This window comes from Entelurus aequoreus, linkage group LG18 (genome assembly GCF_033978785.1).
Source record: "Entelurus aequoreus isolate RoL-2023_Sb linkage group LG18, RoL_Eaeq_v1.1, whole genome shotgun sequence".
Taxonomy (NCBI): domain Eukaryota; kingdom Metazoa; phylum Chordata; class Actinopteri; order Syngnathiformes; family Syngnathidae; genus Entelurus; species Entelurus aequoreus.
In genome coordinates, this window is record NC_084748.1 from 19,340,103 (window position 1) to 19,357,597 (window position 17,495).

The following is a 17,495-nucleotide window of genomic DNA, read 5'->3' on the forward strand; positions in this document are numbered from 1 at the left end:
TAAACCGTCTCCAATTGTGTTTTTATTGAATGGTATCTGCTTCCGGGTTGTATCTCGCGTGTTGAGACTGGCGCATGTGCAATACAAAGGGTGTGTGTGCTTTTTACAATGTGGGGCCGAGTGCGGTCATGTGACTGCTATACTCTGTTTAATTGGCAAAAGGTAGTCAAACATCACCAGTATGTTCTGCTTTAATTAAGACTTATTTATGTCTGATATGCATGACAGTGCACTGTTTGTCTTATTTTCTATTATGCTGTGGCAACTGATAAAAGACAAGTCAGGACTTCCGTTTCTGGATTGACAGTCACTTCCGGTGTCATGGCAACACAGTGTAGCTATTTACTTTCATGTTAAGCGGAGAGTACAAAACTGAACATTTTATTTTTCAACTCCTGCCTCATCAATAACACATTGCCACATTGGTGAGCCTTTAACATGAGCAATGTCAAAAGACAACGGTGAGACCAATGTAGCAGGGCTTAAAGGGACTCGGCGAGCGTTGCAGTAGGCCTTATGATGGCATTGTGTTTATATGTATGAGTACACATGTGCACATTCAGTGTTAATAATGACATTGTGATTTTTGAGACATTTCATATTGCTACAAAAAAACTTCTGTGCTACAAAAAATGTTCTACGCTACTAATTTTTTTCATTTAGTAGCACCGGTGCGATAAGTGAAAAAGCTAAGCTAAAGGCCTGAGTCCAAACGTATCTCTTGTGTGTGACTGCCATCTACTGTCACACTTATCATTACACCATGTACCAAATAAAATTGCTTCGAGGTCGGTAAGCACAACCAGAATTAATAGGGGTTGTAGGGCGCACTGTTGATTTTTGAGAAAATTAAAGGATTTTAAATGCGCCCTAAAGTCCAAAAAAATATGGTATTTGCTGAAACCGATGGAATGTACATAATTTTTTATTATTTTGTCGTGTGGAATGTTAGAAAAAGTTTGATTGCATGAAATTAGTCAAAGCTATAGTAGGTAAAAAAGACACTAACCTATTTACTGGACTTATGCTGTCTAAGTTGAAGTGGGGTGGTAATTGGGTTTTTTTTGGCAACAGATAATGGCCCAAAGTTTATTAACTTAAGCTCATGACGCAGTGAGTTGAATAATGCGGTAACGTTTGTTCCTGGATATTTTTTTAATACACTTGCAGGTAATATGCAACTACAACTATTTGATACTTGTTTATATTGACAAATGTGCTGTTTTAGACTGCAATATTGTTCAATTAGGGACACTTATAGACATTTTTGTCTAGCCTGTGTGCTATTGTGTGCTTAGTGTAATTGCCATCTGATACTAACTCGCCTACAGCCTCCCATGTTTACTTCTTGTAAATTACTTTACTAAAACACAAGAAAAAAACAAACTTGTGTGCTTATTGGAGGACATTTAGATGTTAACTGGCTGTCCATCTTTGCACAAGTAAACATGCCGCAGGACTGCTTATATTGGAGATTTTAGATGCAAGCCGATATAATCTCATACTTGGGCAATATCAGGCAATATCAGATGTCAAAGTCCTCATTCAAGAAAATTTTATATGAAGTACATTTTACAAATTATTTTTAAAAGATTTCATTTGTATGGGTTTACTTCTGTTACATGAATCCCTAAATATTCATAAGAAATGAAGATCAAGACCTGCGTTTGTCAAAAATGATAAATGTTTTCATTTTTCACATAGAACTATAGAATAATTGAGAAGCGTAATGTGTTATTGAATTGCTGAAAATAATCGTTTTTGTTGTGTCGAGTTTGTGAACTTGATGTCAACTGGAAGAGGGGGACTATCATGAATTGCACACAGCAGCCCTTCTTTTTAGCTGAGAAAGATTGGAGCTTAGGGATAAGTGGATGCATCCAACTAAAAGTTCAGTGCGGATTCAGATTTGGGCCGAAGTTAACTGCTATATCAATTAACTTTCAAATATACAACCTTATACAACCCCTCAAGAGGCAACCAATCATTTGTATGGCCTGTAGAGCGCAAGTATTCATGTAGATTTGGACCTATGATGTTTACCAATGCATTTTTGGAGTTCTTCTTTTAAGACTTTTGCATTTTCTGTTGTCTAAAATGCTAGTTTAAACACTAAATAATCCGACATTCGAGATGCCTTGAATCAGGCCTGCATTGTCTTTTTCCATCATCATTTCCCATCTGTCTCGCTAAATGCACACATTTAAAAGAAGATGCTATTTCTGCATAGATTACTTTGTGGTCAAACTCACCTTGCAAGTCCAGCACCAAAGGATTTGGGGCACTTTCACACATCAGTACCATTTGTGTCACCTGGACATTGGGAGCACTTGGATCTGATGACAGGAACGTACATATGTCATGTTCACACCAACATTTCTAGGATTACACACTAACAGCACACTATTATGGAATCATATCAGGGTCGTGCTAAACCGCTCAAAACTATGAGATAATTTTAGTCTTCTGAGATAATTCTAGTCTTCTGAGATAATTCTAGTCTTCCACACGAAGTAAGGCTGCAGCTAACGATTATTTTTCTATCGATTAATCTATAGATTATTTTTTCGATTAATCGGTTAATCTATAGATTATTTTTTCGATTCATCTATAGATTATTTTTCCTTTTACCGATTATTTTTTATTTTATTTTATTTAAAATGAAGATGAAAAAATAAAAGTAGGCCAGTTTTTTCAAAAGGCATGGCTTTTATTTACAAAAAAAAAAAGTATGGCCACTAAGTCAACATTGACAACAACATGACAAAATATTCTGTAACAATGTAAACATTTAAAACTTTTAACATTTAACAAAATTAAAAGTAGCTTATTTGCTTTTTAATGTGCAAATATTAAAGTAAACATCCAGTGCAAATCTTAATATTCTGCAATAGTATAAGCATTTCAAAAGTAAAAGTATTGCTTATTTTGCTTTAAAATGTGCAAAAATAAAGATAAACATCCAATACAAAAAAGTGCAAAACGAAATATTCTGTAACAAAAGTGTAAACATTTCAACAAAAGTGAAAGTATTGCTTATTTGCTAAAATGTGCAAAAATAAAGATAAACATCAATACAAAAAAGTGCCAATCTAAATATTCTGGAGCACTGTAAACATTAAGTATTGCTTTTAAAATGTGCAAAATAAACATCCAGTCCAACACAGTACACAATAACCAATTCTACTCATTCCAGTGAGTGACTAACAGTTGTAATGAAGAAAGGTTAGCATGTCTACTTGCTTTGCTTCTTTTCTTGTTTACAATATTCCCAGCAGCTGAAAATAGGCGCTCAGAAGGGGTCGATGTGGCTGGAACTGAGAGGTAATTAGCCTTCACCTCAAGCCAGGACTGCGAGTGAGCTGAGCTGCAGTTTAAGTTTCTAGTAGGTCAACGGGCTCATAGTGATGTTACTAGTAGTTGACTGGGAGGTGTTTATTATCATTTGGGGAGAGTCCGCTGCCTGATGCTCACCTGCTAAACACCTATCTGCTCCACGCTGAAGCGCTGACTACATGCGCTATGAATACGCACTGCTGATTGGCTGATAATGCTTCGTGTGTACCAATCAGATGGTTGTGTGGGTGGGACAATGCTGCGTGTGTACCAATCAGATGGTTGTGTGGGTGGGACAATGCTGCGTGTGTACCAATCAGATGGTTGTGTGGGTGGGACAATGCTGCGTGCTGAGACAGAGGCAGAAGGAGCAAAGCAACTTGTTAACACTTTAGCAGCTAAAGTTAGCTTTAGCTTAGAAACTCGTTCGGTACACCCCCGTACCGAACCGAAAGCCCCGTACCGAAACGGTTCAATACAAAACACATAACGTTACACCCCTAGCAGATACAAATGACACATTCATGTTTTTGTGTAATGATGACAACGTATGCTAACGCGGACGATTGACAAGTTGATGGTTGATGGTTTTCTTTTCAAATGTTCGTTTATAGCCGTTGTGCTGCTATGATAGGCCATTTACGCTCGACACTGTGCATACAACAACATTATTAGGCTGTGTATTGAAATACTCCCACACTTTTGACGACTTTTGGCGTGCGTTTTTCCCCTCGCTCGCACAGTCTGCTTTGCGCTCCGCCATGACGGTAGTGTGACGTAATTATGCGACGCGTCGACGCACAAAAACGGCGTCGACGTATTTACATAACCGATGACGTCGACTACGTCGACGCGTCGTTTCAGCCTTAACACGAAGGCACTTCCTATTACCTAACTAGACACCTAACAATAATAATAATGGATTATATTTTTGTAGCACCTCTCTCGACACTCAAAGCACTTTACAGTGAGACCTACCATTCATTCACTCAATGATGGTGGTAACATACATTTGTAGCCACAGCTGCCCTGGGGCAGACTGATGGAAATATGTCTGCCAATTTGCGCCAAGGGCCTCGACATACTAGCCCGGCACCAGCCAGGGAGGCTGCAAAGTGGGTGAAGTGTGTTGCCCAAGGATACAACGGCAAAGATTCGAAAGGTGGAAACTGGATTTGTACCAGGAGCAACAACTCCACTATCTGAGCCACACCGCCCTGTTGATTTAGGTAATCTTTCCAATTACAGTAGGGACAATACATATCTGATTTTGTAAGTTCAACTATAGGCGGGAATCTTTGGGCACCTTCAGGGGCTACGATTCGATCATATATTGATTATTTAGGCATCTTTAATTAATATATTGTAGATCAATATTATACTGTATATTGTTGATATGGTGTATTGTATATTATTATTATTATTATATATTATTAATGTATTATATTATAAATATCCTCATTTGGCTACAGCGTCATTTCCAGGTTTTGGATGTTAGTGTGCACATATGCAAGACTAGATACCTGAGAACTGTAGACGCTGCTACCGTATTTTCCGCACTATAAGGCGCACCTAAAAACCTCAAATTTTCTCAAAAGCTGACAGTGCGCCTTATAATCCGGTGCGCCTAATATATGGACCAATATTGAGCCACAACAAACCTAACTTAAAGGCCTACTGAAACCCACTACTACCGACCACGCAGTCTGATAGTTTATATATCAATGATGAAATCTTAACATTATAACACATGCCAATACGGCCGGGTTAACTTATAAAGTGACATTTTAAATTTGCCGCTAAACTTCCGGTTCGAAACGCCTCTGAGGATGACGTATGCACGTGACGTAGACCGGCGAACACGGGTATGCCTTCCACATTGAAGCCAATACGAAAAAGCTCTGTTTTCATTTCATAATTCCACAGTATTCTGGACATCTGTGTTCGTGAATCTGTTTCAATCATGTTCATTGCATTATGGAGAAGGAAGCCGAGCGAGCAAAGAAGAAAGTTGTTGGAGCGAAATGGACGTATTTTTCGAACGTAGTCAGCCACAACAGTACACAGCCGGCGCTTCTTTGTTTACATTCCCGAAAGATGCAGTCAAGATGGAAGAACTCGGATAACAGAGACTCTAACCAGGAGGGCTTTTGACTTGGATACACAGACGCCTGTAGAGAACTGGGACAACACAGACTCTTACCAGGATTACTTTGATTTGGATGACAAAGACGCAGACGTGCTACTGTGAGTATGCAGCTTTGGCTTTTTTTTGCGTATGTACGTAACTTTTTTAAAATATATAAGCTTTATGAACCTTGGGTTAGGTGAACGGTCTTTTGGGCTGAGTGATTGTGTGTGTTGATCATGTGTTTGAATTGTATTGGCGTGTTCTATGGAGCTAGGAGCTAGCAGAGGAGCTAGGAGCTAGCATAACACGTACCGTACCGTACGTGCGCGTCACGTACGTAACTTTTTAAAAATATATAAGCTTTATGAACCTTGGGTTAGGTGAACGGTCTTTTGGGCTGAGTGATTGTGTGTGTTGATCAGGTGTTTGAATTGTATTGGCGTGTTCTATGGAGCTAGGAGCTAGCAGAGGAGCTAGGAGCTAGCATAACAAACACGCAGGTGTTATTATGCAGGATTAATTTGTGGCATATTAAATATAAGCCTGGTTGTGTTGTGGCTAATAGAGTATATATATGTCTTGTGTTTATTTACTGTTGTAGTCATTCCCAGCTGAATATCAGGTACCGTGAGTATGCAGCCTTGGCTGCTAAACATTCGATAACTTGACCGTATGTGCGCGTCACGTACGTAACTTTTTAAAAATATATAAGCTTTATGAACCTTGGGTTAGGTAAACGGTCTTTTGGGCTGAGTGATTGTGTGTGTTGATCAGGTGTTTGAATTGTATTGGCGTGTTCTATGGAGCTAGGAGCTAGCAGAGGAGCTAGGAGCTAGCATAACAAACACGCAGGTGTTTTTATGCAGGATTAATTTGTGGCATATTAAATATAAGCCTGGTTGTGTTGTGGCTAATAGAGTATATATATGTCTTGTGTTTATTTACTGTTGTAGTCATTCCCAGCTGAATATCAGGTCACCCCCGGCTCTCACAGCATCTTCCCTATCTGAATAGCTTCAACTCCCCACTAGTCCTTCACTTGCACTTTACTCATCCACAAATCTTTCATCCTCGCTCAAATTAATGGGGAAATTGTCGCTTTCTCGGTCCGAATCTCTCTCGCTTCATGCGGCCATCATTGTAAACAATAGGGAACTTTGCGTATATGTTCAACTGACTACGTCACGCTACTTCCGGTAGGTGCAAGCCTTTTTTTTATCAGATACCAAAAGTTGCAATCTTTATCGTCGTTGTTCTATACTAAATCCTTTCAGCAAAAATATGGCAATATCGCGAAATGATCAAGTATGACACATAGAATAGATCTGCTATCCCCGTTTAAATAAAAAAAATTCATTTCAGTAGGCCTTTAATTTTCATAAAGTTTAGGTCTCGCAACTACGATAAACAGCAGCCAACTTATTTTTCCCCCGTAGAAAAAGAAGTTCTTCTTCTACGGTAAGCAGCCGCCCCCGTATAAGAAGCGCACGGTGCATGCTGGGATATATGACTGCGCGAGGCGTGCCGTTTTGATTTCCATTTGTTTGTTTATTGAAAGACCCCAAAATGGCTCCTATTAAGAGACACGCTTACGACGCAAAGTTTAAACTTAAGACGATCAGTCACGCAGTAGAACACGGGAATAGAGCAGCAGTGACACTGACTCGATTAATGACGACTTCGACGAGACGGAGCCGGGCATGTTGGATGCCGTATCCGCCCAACTGTTTAATTCGGACACTGAAGAAGAAGAATTTGAGGGATTCGTGGATGAAGAATAACTTCATAAAGTGAGCTTTACATGTTTATTTTGTGTGTTGTGTGACATTAACGTTTGAGCAGCGTTGAGTTACTGATATATTGTTATTGCTCTGCACTATTTCAAGTGTTACTATATTGTGATTGCACTAACGTTAGATTTACCGTAACAGTATCACTGTTTTTTACGTGTTTATTGAATCAGGGAAAAGTTCCCCTCCACAATGTGATATAAATGTTGCACTACATGTTACCTTGCTGTAGTTAAAAGATAAACAAAACACCACGTCACTGACTTTACCTCGGGGAAAATAATAAAACAGCTGTTTATTCATTTTGGGAGTGAACAGAGATGTCAGAACGTTGGTTTGTAATCTATTAATAAAGTTTGACTGACCTATCTGACTGTTTTGTTGACATTCCCTTTAGCGCAGCTCCATCTAATGGATGAATAGGTACGCCTTATAATCCGGTGCGCCTTATATATTAACAAAGTTTTGAAATATGCCATTCATTAAAGGTGCGCCTTATAGCGTGGAAAATACAGTATATGATAAAATAAATAAACATCCCTACTTAGCAAGCAGGCATACTTGATTTAATTTTCTTGCCTTGTAAAATCACAAATTGCTCACACTTTGTCGCCATAAACTTGCGGCTCGATGACGTGTGTCGTCTATCTACCCATTCATATCCAAGGCTGAAAGTGTTCCTGGTCAGCGGCTGCACTTAGGGGTATTATTGTCTCTGTTGACTTATTAATCAATTGCTGATTCCTTCTTTTTAACTGGTTACTCTCTGCTGTGACAAAGGTTCCTATTAAACATCTGTTTCAATGTACAAAGCATTTATTATTTTCTTGTTTCACTACTTAACATTCAAGCTAGCTTAACGCTGCAGTTAGCATGTTCTCCTCTCCTCCCTCCGTGTGTGTCCGCGCCAGATCAGGTTTTTTGAGTATTTTCCAAATGACGTATTTTTCAATGACGTAAAATAATAAATACTTTATAATATCAACTTTATATCATCAGATAGATCCAAAGTTACTAAACAAGTGTGTAAGGCCGATCTCAATATTGCACAAGAGTTAAAAAGGACAGGACTAATTTAAAAATAAAAGTAAAGTACCACTGATAGTCACACACACACTAGGTGTGGTGAAATTACTCTCTGCATTAGACCTATACCCTGGTTCACCCCCTGGGAGGTGAGGAGAGCAGTGAGCAGCAGCAGTGGCCGTGCTCAGGAATCATTTTGGTGATTTAACCCCCAATTCCAACCCTTGATGCTGAGTGCCAAGCAGGGAGGTAATGGGTCCCATTTTTATAGTCTTTGGTATGACTCGGCCGGGGTTTGAACTCACGACCTACCGATCTCAGGGCGGACACTCTAACCACAATGAACAAATTATCTGGGATCTGGGGAATCAAATACCTTTTTCCCGTTAATCAATTACAAATTAATTCATAGGTTTTACCGTTTTATTGACTTTATCAATATACCCGTGACCCTAATGAAGATAAGTGGTATAGAAAATGGAGGGATGCACTTTTTTGGAATGTTCTGATTTCTTATCTTAAAAAACATGTTTTAAACGCTGTTACAACAATACCTACCATAAAAGTGATGGTTTGTTCATATGTTTCTAAGTAGGTAAGCAGGAGATCAAATACCTGTGTATAACAGATAACTTTTCTGACATCACTTACTCAAGGACTACTTTCTCTCAGCGTCAAAACAGAAACACAACACTACATACCAGTTTCAGAGACTGCAGACCCGAGGAGGGCTTGCTTGTATTTACGTAGGCTCTCGTCATGCTTATCCAGCTCTTGGATCTCTTGTAAAGTCTTTTGGGCAGGTGGCTTGTAGTTGACAGGCTCTGGCTCTTCGTTTTCGGCGGCTATGGCTGCTAGCTGCTCTGGAGTCAGGTCATCCTCAGCCATGTCTGAAAAAAGGTTAAGTACAAGAGGGGAACACTGACTTTACGTTGATATAGGAAAAAAAATGTTAGAAACAATAGAAAACAAAAGGGGTGCATCTTCATGATCAATACTCGCTTACTGGAAAGAAGTTCTCCTGGACAAACTGATGAGCACAATTGTGTCCAGTCCTCCTTTCTGTAGCTGCTGTGAGCTGATAAATGGCAGAAGCTCCTCTTTCAGCAGGTATTGTGGATGCTGACCTAACTCTGCCTGCTTTGTGACATCACCTCGACTTCTCTGAAATAACCTCACCAGTGAGGAGGTCACTATGACTATGCGTTTAACACATTTAGGTGTTGGACTTATATGATGGATCCAGGGACGAGATTTTGATCCCAGAGCTGGGGCACACACCACTAATTACAAACACACTCTCACAAACATTATTGTAAATAAAAATCTCTGATAATAAATGACAATAAAATCCAGCAAGCTGACGTGACCCGGGCAGAACAAGCGCACAGCATGGTAAAACTTAAAATAATAAATAAACACAAATTCCTGGCCACAAACAGAAGGAGTGACAGCATGGATGCCCAATCACACATTAGCAAGAAATGGTAGAGACAATCTATAAACTTGTGGGCCGTCGAAAGAAAAAAACAGGCTGTCAAAACAGGCTTATACTGGATAACAAGTGTGGAAAAAGTAATATACGCAAAATAATTTTTTACATCATAATAACCCAGGGGTCGGCAACCCAAAACGTTGAAAAAGCCATATTGGACCAAAAATACAAAAAACAAATCTCTCTGGAGCCGCAAAAAATGAAAAGCCGTATATAAGTGTTATAATGAAGGCAACACATGATGTAAGTGTCTATATTAGCTATAATTGCCTACTAGCAAAATGACTATGTGTCACAGGCTGAAGCAAATCTTCGTTGACAGAAATTTTGAAATGTAATATTTATTTTACACATTTTTACAATTATAGAAACCATTAGTAAATCAGAGGCTACTCAGAAGGTGAGATAACTCCTGGAAATTACTGGCTTTTAATGGCCAAAAGTATAGATGTGTGTGTCCAAGTTAAAGGAAACGGCAAGCTAGGTAATGTTTGCTGTGGTCTGGAACAACATGGCACACAAACAACTATCTGAAATGCAGCCAATATTACATACAGATAATGTGTCATGCGACATCCATCCATCCATCCATTTTCTACCGCTTGTCCCTTTCGGGGTCGCGGGGGGTGCTGGAGCCTATCTCAGCTGCATTTTCAAAACTAAATTATATACAAAGAGGATAAAAGTAAAAGATATTAAATGAGTTCAAATATACCTACAAATGAGGCATGATGATGCAATAAGTACTTACAGCTGGCCTAAGTAGCCTTTTAACATTGATTAGCTTGCAGTCATGCACTGACCAAATATGCCTGATTAGCACTCCAACAAGTCAATAACATCAACAAAGCTCACTTTTGTGCATTCACACACAGCATACAACTTTTGGTGGACAAAATGAGACAAAGAAGGAGCGGAAGATTTAACATGTAAACAAACTGTTGCGTCACAGTCCACACTATGGTGAGTTCAAGAACCACCGAAATTAATAGGACAAAACAATGTTCACCAAATACTCTCATCAGTGTAGCATACACACAAACATATTAAACAGTGGGCTTTCTAACAATTGGGAAGGTTTGTGTCATGTTTGTCCTCAAACAAAAAACATACTAAAACAAAAAAATATTTTTCCCCCATCTTTTTCCATTTTTAAAAATGCTCCAGGGAGCCACGAGGGCAGCACTAAAGAGCCGCATGCGGCTCGAGAGCCGTGGGTTGCTGACCCCTGTCATAACCCAATCTAAACTTGTATAAACACATTGTTGTCTGAGCTACTAAGATATCCAATTGTGCTCATTGAACCTGATGGCTGTGCTCTCAAACAGAGTCATAGCGCTTTAATAGCAATATGTCACAGAGGTGTCTACTACAGGAAGTAAACTCGCATGACTTCACATAAACCGGACGTCCAACCCTCATTTTTCCTTCATCATTAAAAAAACACTCTAAAACATTAAGAAATTCAAATGGAAGAAGACTGCCTGTGTTTTAGCTCAATAGTAGTACACTGGTCTGTCGTAAAGGTGATGTGGGTTCGAGCCCTGCCCAGAGCAGTAGGGTAAAACAACGCAGTCTAGAGAGAGTACGCAATCGCTAAACGAAGCTGAGCTGTTTGTGATTGACAGCTATGAACACCAATCATTGCATTCCGTCGTCAAAATCGGGGGGCTTTTGATTGGGTGGGGCCCCTGGGCTTCAGCCCAGGTAAGCCCGTGCATTAAGGTGGCTTTGCATATGACGTCATGTCCGCGTTGCTTTGTCGCGGTGTAATTCACATTGTGATCAAAAAGCTTCAGCATAAAATTAAATCAAGTGAGCGTTTCGTGAGTAAAAATAAGAGTTTGAGCTGAAAATGACGTTTTGCTGTGCTGTTCCTAGCGTTCAAATCAGGAGATAGGAAAGAGCAACATAAGTGGTAATAAACGGAATGAAGTCCGGGAAATGTAACTAAAATGTATCTAAGGAAATGGCTCTCAAAAATGTCACTTTCATCTTCTTGTGGAGTAGTCGGACAATGCTTGTGTCTGCAGCCTCAGTGTGACCTGTATGGCTGTTGATCAAGTATGCCTTGCAATCACTTGTGTGTGTGTGAAAGCCGCATATATTATGTGACTGGGCCGGCACAATGTTTGTATGGAGGAAAAGCGGACGCTATAGGCAGTGCCTTTAAGGCACGCCCCCTATATTGTTGTACGGGTGGAAATCGGGAGAAATTCGGGAGAATGGTTGCTCCGGGAGATTTTCGGGACAGGGCACTGAAATTCGGGAGTCTCCCGGGAAAATCGGGAGGGTTGGCAAGTATGGTGAGACAAAGTTGTGCGAAAAATAGATTTAACTATCATTTTAGTCAAAGTCAGCCAGCTAAACTTAGTCTACATCAATTCAAGTATTTTTTAAAGCAGCGTCAATTGGCAATGCAGGAAAAAAAGGCACAATAACAAACAGGCGCGCACACACAAACAGAGAGACAGGCACCAATGCAGGAGGTATCACAAGATTAAACACAATCTATTAAATAGTGAACATTTTAACAATTAATACAAGATCCAATTCTACACATTGATGAGTCTATTAGAGTGCTAAAACTGCCAAGAGTTAATCAATAGTCAATATACCAATGTGCAGCTTTTTAAACACATCACAAAATGCTTTTCTTTTGGAGGAAGTTAGATTTTGTGTTTTGTTGTTTGTTTTCTTTGCTGCTATTTTAACTTTTTTAAATACATAAACAAGGTTGATTGTTCTTTTTTAGCACTTTGCCTTTCCTTTCTTTTAAATGGAAACATTTTAATATTCATTTAAATGTTTGTAACAGCAGAATGAACAGCACAGTTACAGTATAAATAAGTATGTATGAATGATTAAGTCCTATTTGTTGTTAGTAAGCACATGCCTAAGCTGCATTTAAAAGTCGATGGAAAATTTAGAGCCATTAAATACTGTAAGTGTACACTTTATTAACAGACTAATCGTTGAAATAGTCATTGACTAATCTAATCAGCTATCAAAAATAATCGTTAGATGCAGACCTGATTGTGGACATATATACATATATTCACGGTACGAAAGTTTCTTATCACGGTTATTGTGAGCAAAATTATCACGGTTATCATTATTATCACTGTATTTTTAAATATGCTCAAAATGTTCAAGAAACACTTATACTGAAATCTTTATTTAAAAAAACATCACATTCAAAGTTATTTCATTTGTAGAAGAAACAATATTGTAGATAAGAACACTGTGTTTCATGTACCACAAGTAGGAATTGAATGTGCACGTGAAAGCAACACAAGCGTGTAGTAGAATGGCAGAAACAAAATAATAACATTCATCCATCCATTTTCTACCACATGTCCCTCTTGAAATAAAAAATAAATAAATGTGAACATTTTGCAAGATGGCACCTTATGGATATGAGAAATAAACAAAACAAATGTAAGAATTTTCCAAGATGGCACCTGATGGCCATAAGACGTAACAGCTTTTCCCCTCCATATAGATAAAAATAATGGTTCTATATATGAAATCTAGTCTTACACATAGGGCTGAACGATTATGGCCAAAATAAAAATCACAATTATTCATTATGTTGGGTAAAACAGTATTTATGTAATTTGTAATATCATCTTCCCTCTTTTCTGTCCATCACCTGTCAGGCTCCGCATGTTTGCCCACACAAAGGACGCAAAGACCCAAAATCCAATCATGTTTCATTTTGTCTTGTAAATGGGTGGGACACGTTTTGGGAATATAACCAATCGCAGTTCTTTAATAGTTTACAATAAGAGAGAGAGTGGGAGTTAGCGACTAAAGTGGGCCGATCAGATGCTTTTCCTTCTGAGATGATGAAGTGGAATATTTGTACGGCGGTGGCGGCGGCGCCGCCAAAACAAAGCTGTGGATTTAACATGTTCTATCTACATATGTGAACACCCGGGAGAAACTAAGAGGATACGTTTTATTTTTGACGCCCTTTTGATGCTATCAGCATGCAAGTCATTGATCAGGACATCGACACAACTGTAAGTTAAAACTTTGTGTATTTGTTGCATGGTTTTCTGTCAAAATGTTTGGTGGACTAGAGCTATCAGTTGTCATCCCTGTTTAAACGGTGATGAAAACTAGAAAAACAATATTTTTTTACATAAGCTGCAAAAAAAAAATTTTTATTTTACTTTAAAAACTAGCAGCTCAGTCAACAGAATTTTACAGTCAAAGCAGTGGGTTTTTTACAGCATATAAAACAATTTTAAAAATGGAATGGAATGGTAAAACAATACCACTCTTTCTATCGGTAAAATTCAAGCAACAGAGCTGCAGATTTTTTTTTTACCGTAAAATCTTGTTTTAAGTTTTTTTTTTTTTTTTTTTTTTTTTTTATGTTTTAGTGTCTTACTGTACATGGAAAAAACAGTACCAAAGTTGATTTTACGGTTAAAAAAAACTCAGTTGGCGGAATTTAACCATAAAATCTATTGTCAATTTTACAGTCTACAATTTGATTGATAATTTGTTTTGAAATCATAAGTCAAGCAGATATTTAAAGTACAGTGTTTAACTTTATTTTAACAAAAATTATTTTTGGAATACATAATATAATATTTTGATTTTGATAATATTTCCTTTTAAAAGATATGCAATCGCATGCAGTACATGCTTTTTAATGTCAAAAGGGAAAGAACAAATATGTCTAGTACGGACGGCGTGGCGAAGTTGGTAGAGTGGCCGTGCCAGCAATCGGAGGGTTGCTGGTTACTGGGGTTCAATCCCCACCTTCTACCATCCTAGTCATGTCCGTTGTGTCCTTGGGCAAGACACTTCACCCTTGCTCCTGATGGCTGCTGGTTAGCGCCTTGCATGGCAGCTCCCGCCATCAGTGTGTGAATGTGTGTGTGAATGGGTGAATGTGGAAATACTGTCAAAGCGCTTTGAGTACCTTGAAAGTAGAAAAGCGCTATACAAGTATAACCCATTTATCATTTAACCACCCTGAACAGACTTCCCCATTGACCCGCATAACTGCCTTCTCTTTGGTGCAATAACCCATTCCACCAACCACCCTGTTTCATGTAGATATTCATGTACATATTCATTTCACCCTCTGTATAGAGTGTACACTTGTTTTATCGCACTGTATGGAATGGCCTCAATCTCGTTACCCTGCGTAATGACAATAAAGCTGATTCTGATTCTGATTTATTTAGTAAAAAAAGATTAAGCATTTTATTATCGCATATTATTTCCAGGCTTTCACGGGCCACATAAGATAATGTAGCGGGCCAGATTTTGCCCCTGGGCCTTGAGTTTCACACATGTGGTCTATGAGAATGAGTGTAGAATGCAGAAACTTCGAGGCATGATGCAGCTGACCTGATGATAAATAGTTTGAGAAGAATGCTTTTGTTTTATTCATAAGACTACTGTCCTTTTCAGTTTTGTAAATGCTGACTATTGTTTGTGAAGTCTTACAGGTTAAATTCAGTTTAAGAATTAATGTCGGGATGGTTGATAAAATGTGGATGAAGGATACTTTAATTATTTTACTTTTATTTTTTAGTTTCCCCCCTGAGAGATTGCCACCTTATTGTGGTTAAGAGCTACCAGCAAGAGCTTAGTCTTCAGGTGTGAAGGTAGACGCCTGACAAAGTGCAATCCTCTTCTCCAGGTTGGAGTTGGACACATAGGTCCTGATTAACTAAATGTTTGTGTGTAGTAAAACACGTGCAAACCTGATAGCAGACGCAAAGCTGACCTACTAAACGTGTGCAAAGTGGATTGCTTCTTTTAAATGAGCAGAATTTTTTGTCCGTCTTCAATTATATGCAAAATATATGTTGATCATCAAAACGGCCACAATACCGGGGGGATGCAAATATAATTATTTATCACACGCAATGTGATTCATCAACACTCATCACCGTTTTGCGAGCAATATTTTGTGTTTTATTTAGTAACTGTGCAAACACACACAGCTGCAGGATCAGTGCTTGTGCTGCGCAGACACACGATTGACAGATGAGAATCCTCCGTCATACATGTACCGTATTTTTCGGACTATAAGTGGCAGTTTTTTTCATAGTTTGGCCGGGGGTGCGACTTACTGTATACTTAGGAGCGACTTATGTGTGAAATTATTAACACATTACCGAAAAATATCAAATAATATTATTTAGCTCATTCACGTAAGAGACTAGACGTATAAGATTTCATGGGATTTAGCGATTAGGAGTGACAGATTGTTTGTTAAACATATAGCATGTTCTATATGTTATAGTTATTTGAATGACTCTTACCATAATATGTTACGTTAACATACCAGGCACGTTCTCAGTTGATTATTTATGCCTCATATAACTAGGGATGATGTTTAATAAGAAATTATCGAGTTTGAGCCTATTATCGAATCCTCTTATCGAACCGATTCCTTATCGATTCTCTTATCGAGTCCAGATAGGTTGTTGTATATGGAAAAAAACACACAATATTTGGTTTAACAAAAGCTCACTTTTATTATATAAGAAAAAAATTAAATCTAATAAATACATATTGACTGTTACCCCCCTAAAAAAATTAAAATAAAATAAATAAATATTGACTGTTGTTACCCAAAGTATATTAAGTGGGATTTTTAAGTAAAACAAATATATACAGTAACACAAAAACAACCTGTCTCTGTGATCACTATAGGTGTACAAATAATACTATAGTGTTAAATAAAATCAGTCCCTAGGGCACAAAACTGAAAATAATACAGCTCTCCAAAAAGTGCACTTCTGCTGCTATTTGACATAACTGTTTGTTGTGATGCTTTGACATTTTTGCACTTTATTTCTTTATTGAAAGAAAATTCTATCAAGAGAAAAGTTGTTTGCAAATGTGGTTACAATGCTAAAAAATGAAAAGTTAAAGCTAAAAAAAGAAATACACTATTGAGTTAACATTATTTCTTTATAGGGGGAAAGATGTGATGTTATGAGCTAGGAATATAACAACTACACTACCCAGCATGCAACGGGAGTGACGAGCATGCGCGGTAGCCCCGAAAAGTGTTGTTGCATGTCACCACCCAGCAGCTAAGAATGAGGTTATGGGCACGCTGTGAAAGTAAACGTCAAGAACTCAGCCAACACGCCTCGTCTGCATTATTTATAATTAGACAGACAACACATATACAGTGTGATTTTGTTTTGTTTATAAGGAAAGAAAAACAAAAGTTAAAAAAGGGAGATGTCATATATGTTGTATATATATGTATGTGCTGCGGTTGCTTTAAGAACGTTGCGACAGCTGCCGTAAAGGAGGTGCGTTGCTAGCCTGGTTGCTATGTTTCCGGTTGGTCGTAAAAGTGTTCGTCATGTGTTTGTACCCTGCTCAAATCTCTCAGTAAAGTTATTCATTGGATTATACCTTTTGTTTTGAACTTTATTACACCTTGGAGTGCTTTTTCCGGTGCATTGTTTTTCCTGCTTTCCCTATGTGCTCCTAATGACTGAGCTAAGTGACGTCATTTCTTGCGATGTCTCACGGGGCATTTCTGGTCGGGACAGGATTCCAGGGATTCGAATAAAGAACCAACTCTTTTTCTTTACTATAATGGTCTCGATAACGGGTACCGGTTCTCAAAAAGGGACTCGAGTCCGAGAACTCCGTTCTTTTCTTATCGAACAACCGGGAAAAGCGGTTTCGAGTATCATCCCTACATATAACGTAC

General features: G+C 38.4%; 1 protein-coding gene across 1 annotated transcript in view; it reads right to left on the reverse strand.

Annotated features, from left to right (window-relative positions):
- Nucleotides 1–17,495, reverse strand: part of LOC133633916 (rho GDP-dissociation inhibitor 1-like) — a 39,952-nt gene that overhangs the window by 12,327 nt on the left and 10,130 nt on the right. Inside the window, exons 2-3 of the mRNA XM_062026725.1 lie at nt 8,985–9,173; nt 2,253–2,336 (exon numbers count right to left, since the gene is read on the reverse strand). Of these exons, the coding sequence (XP_061882709.1) occupies nt 2,253–2,336; nt 8,985–9,171 (271 nt within the window). The 5' untranslated portion in view covers nt 9,172–9,173. The remainder of the gene's footprint in view (nt 1–2,252; nt 2,337–8,984; nt 9,174–17,495) is intronic.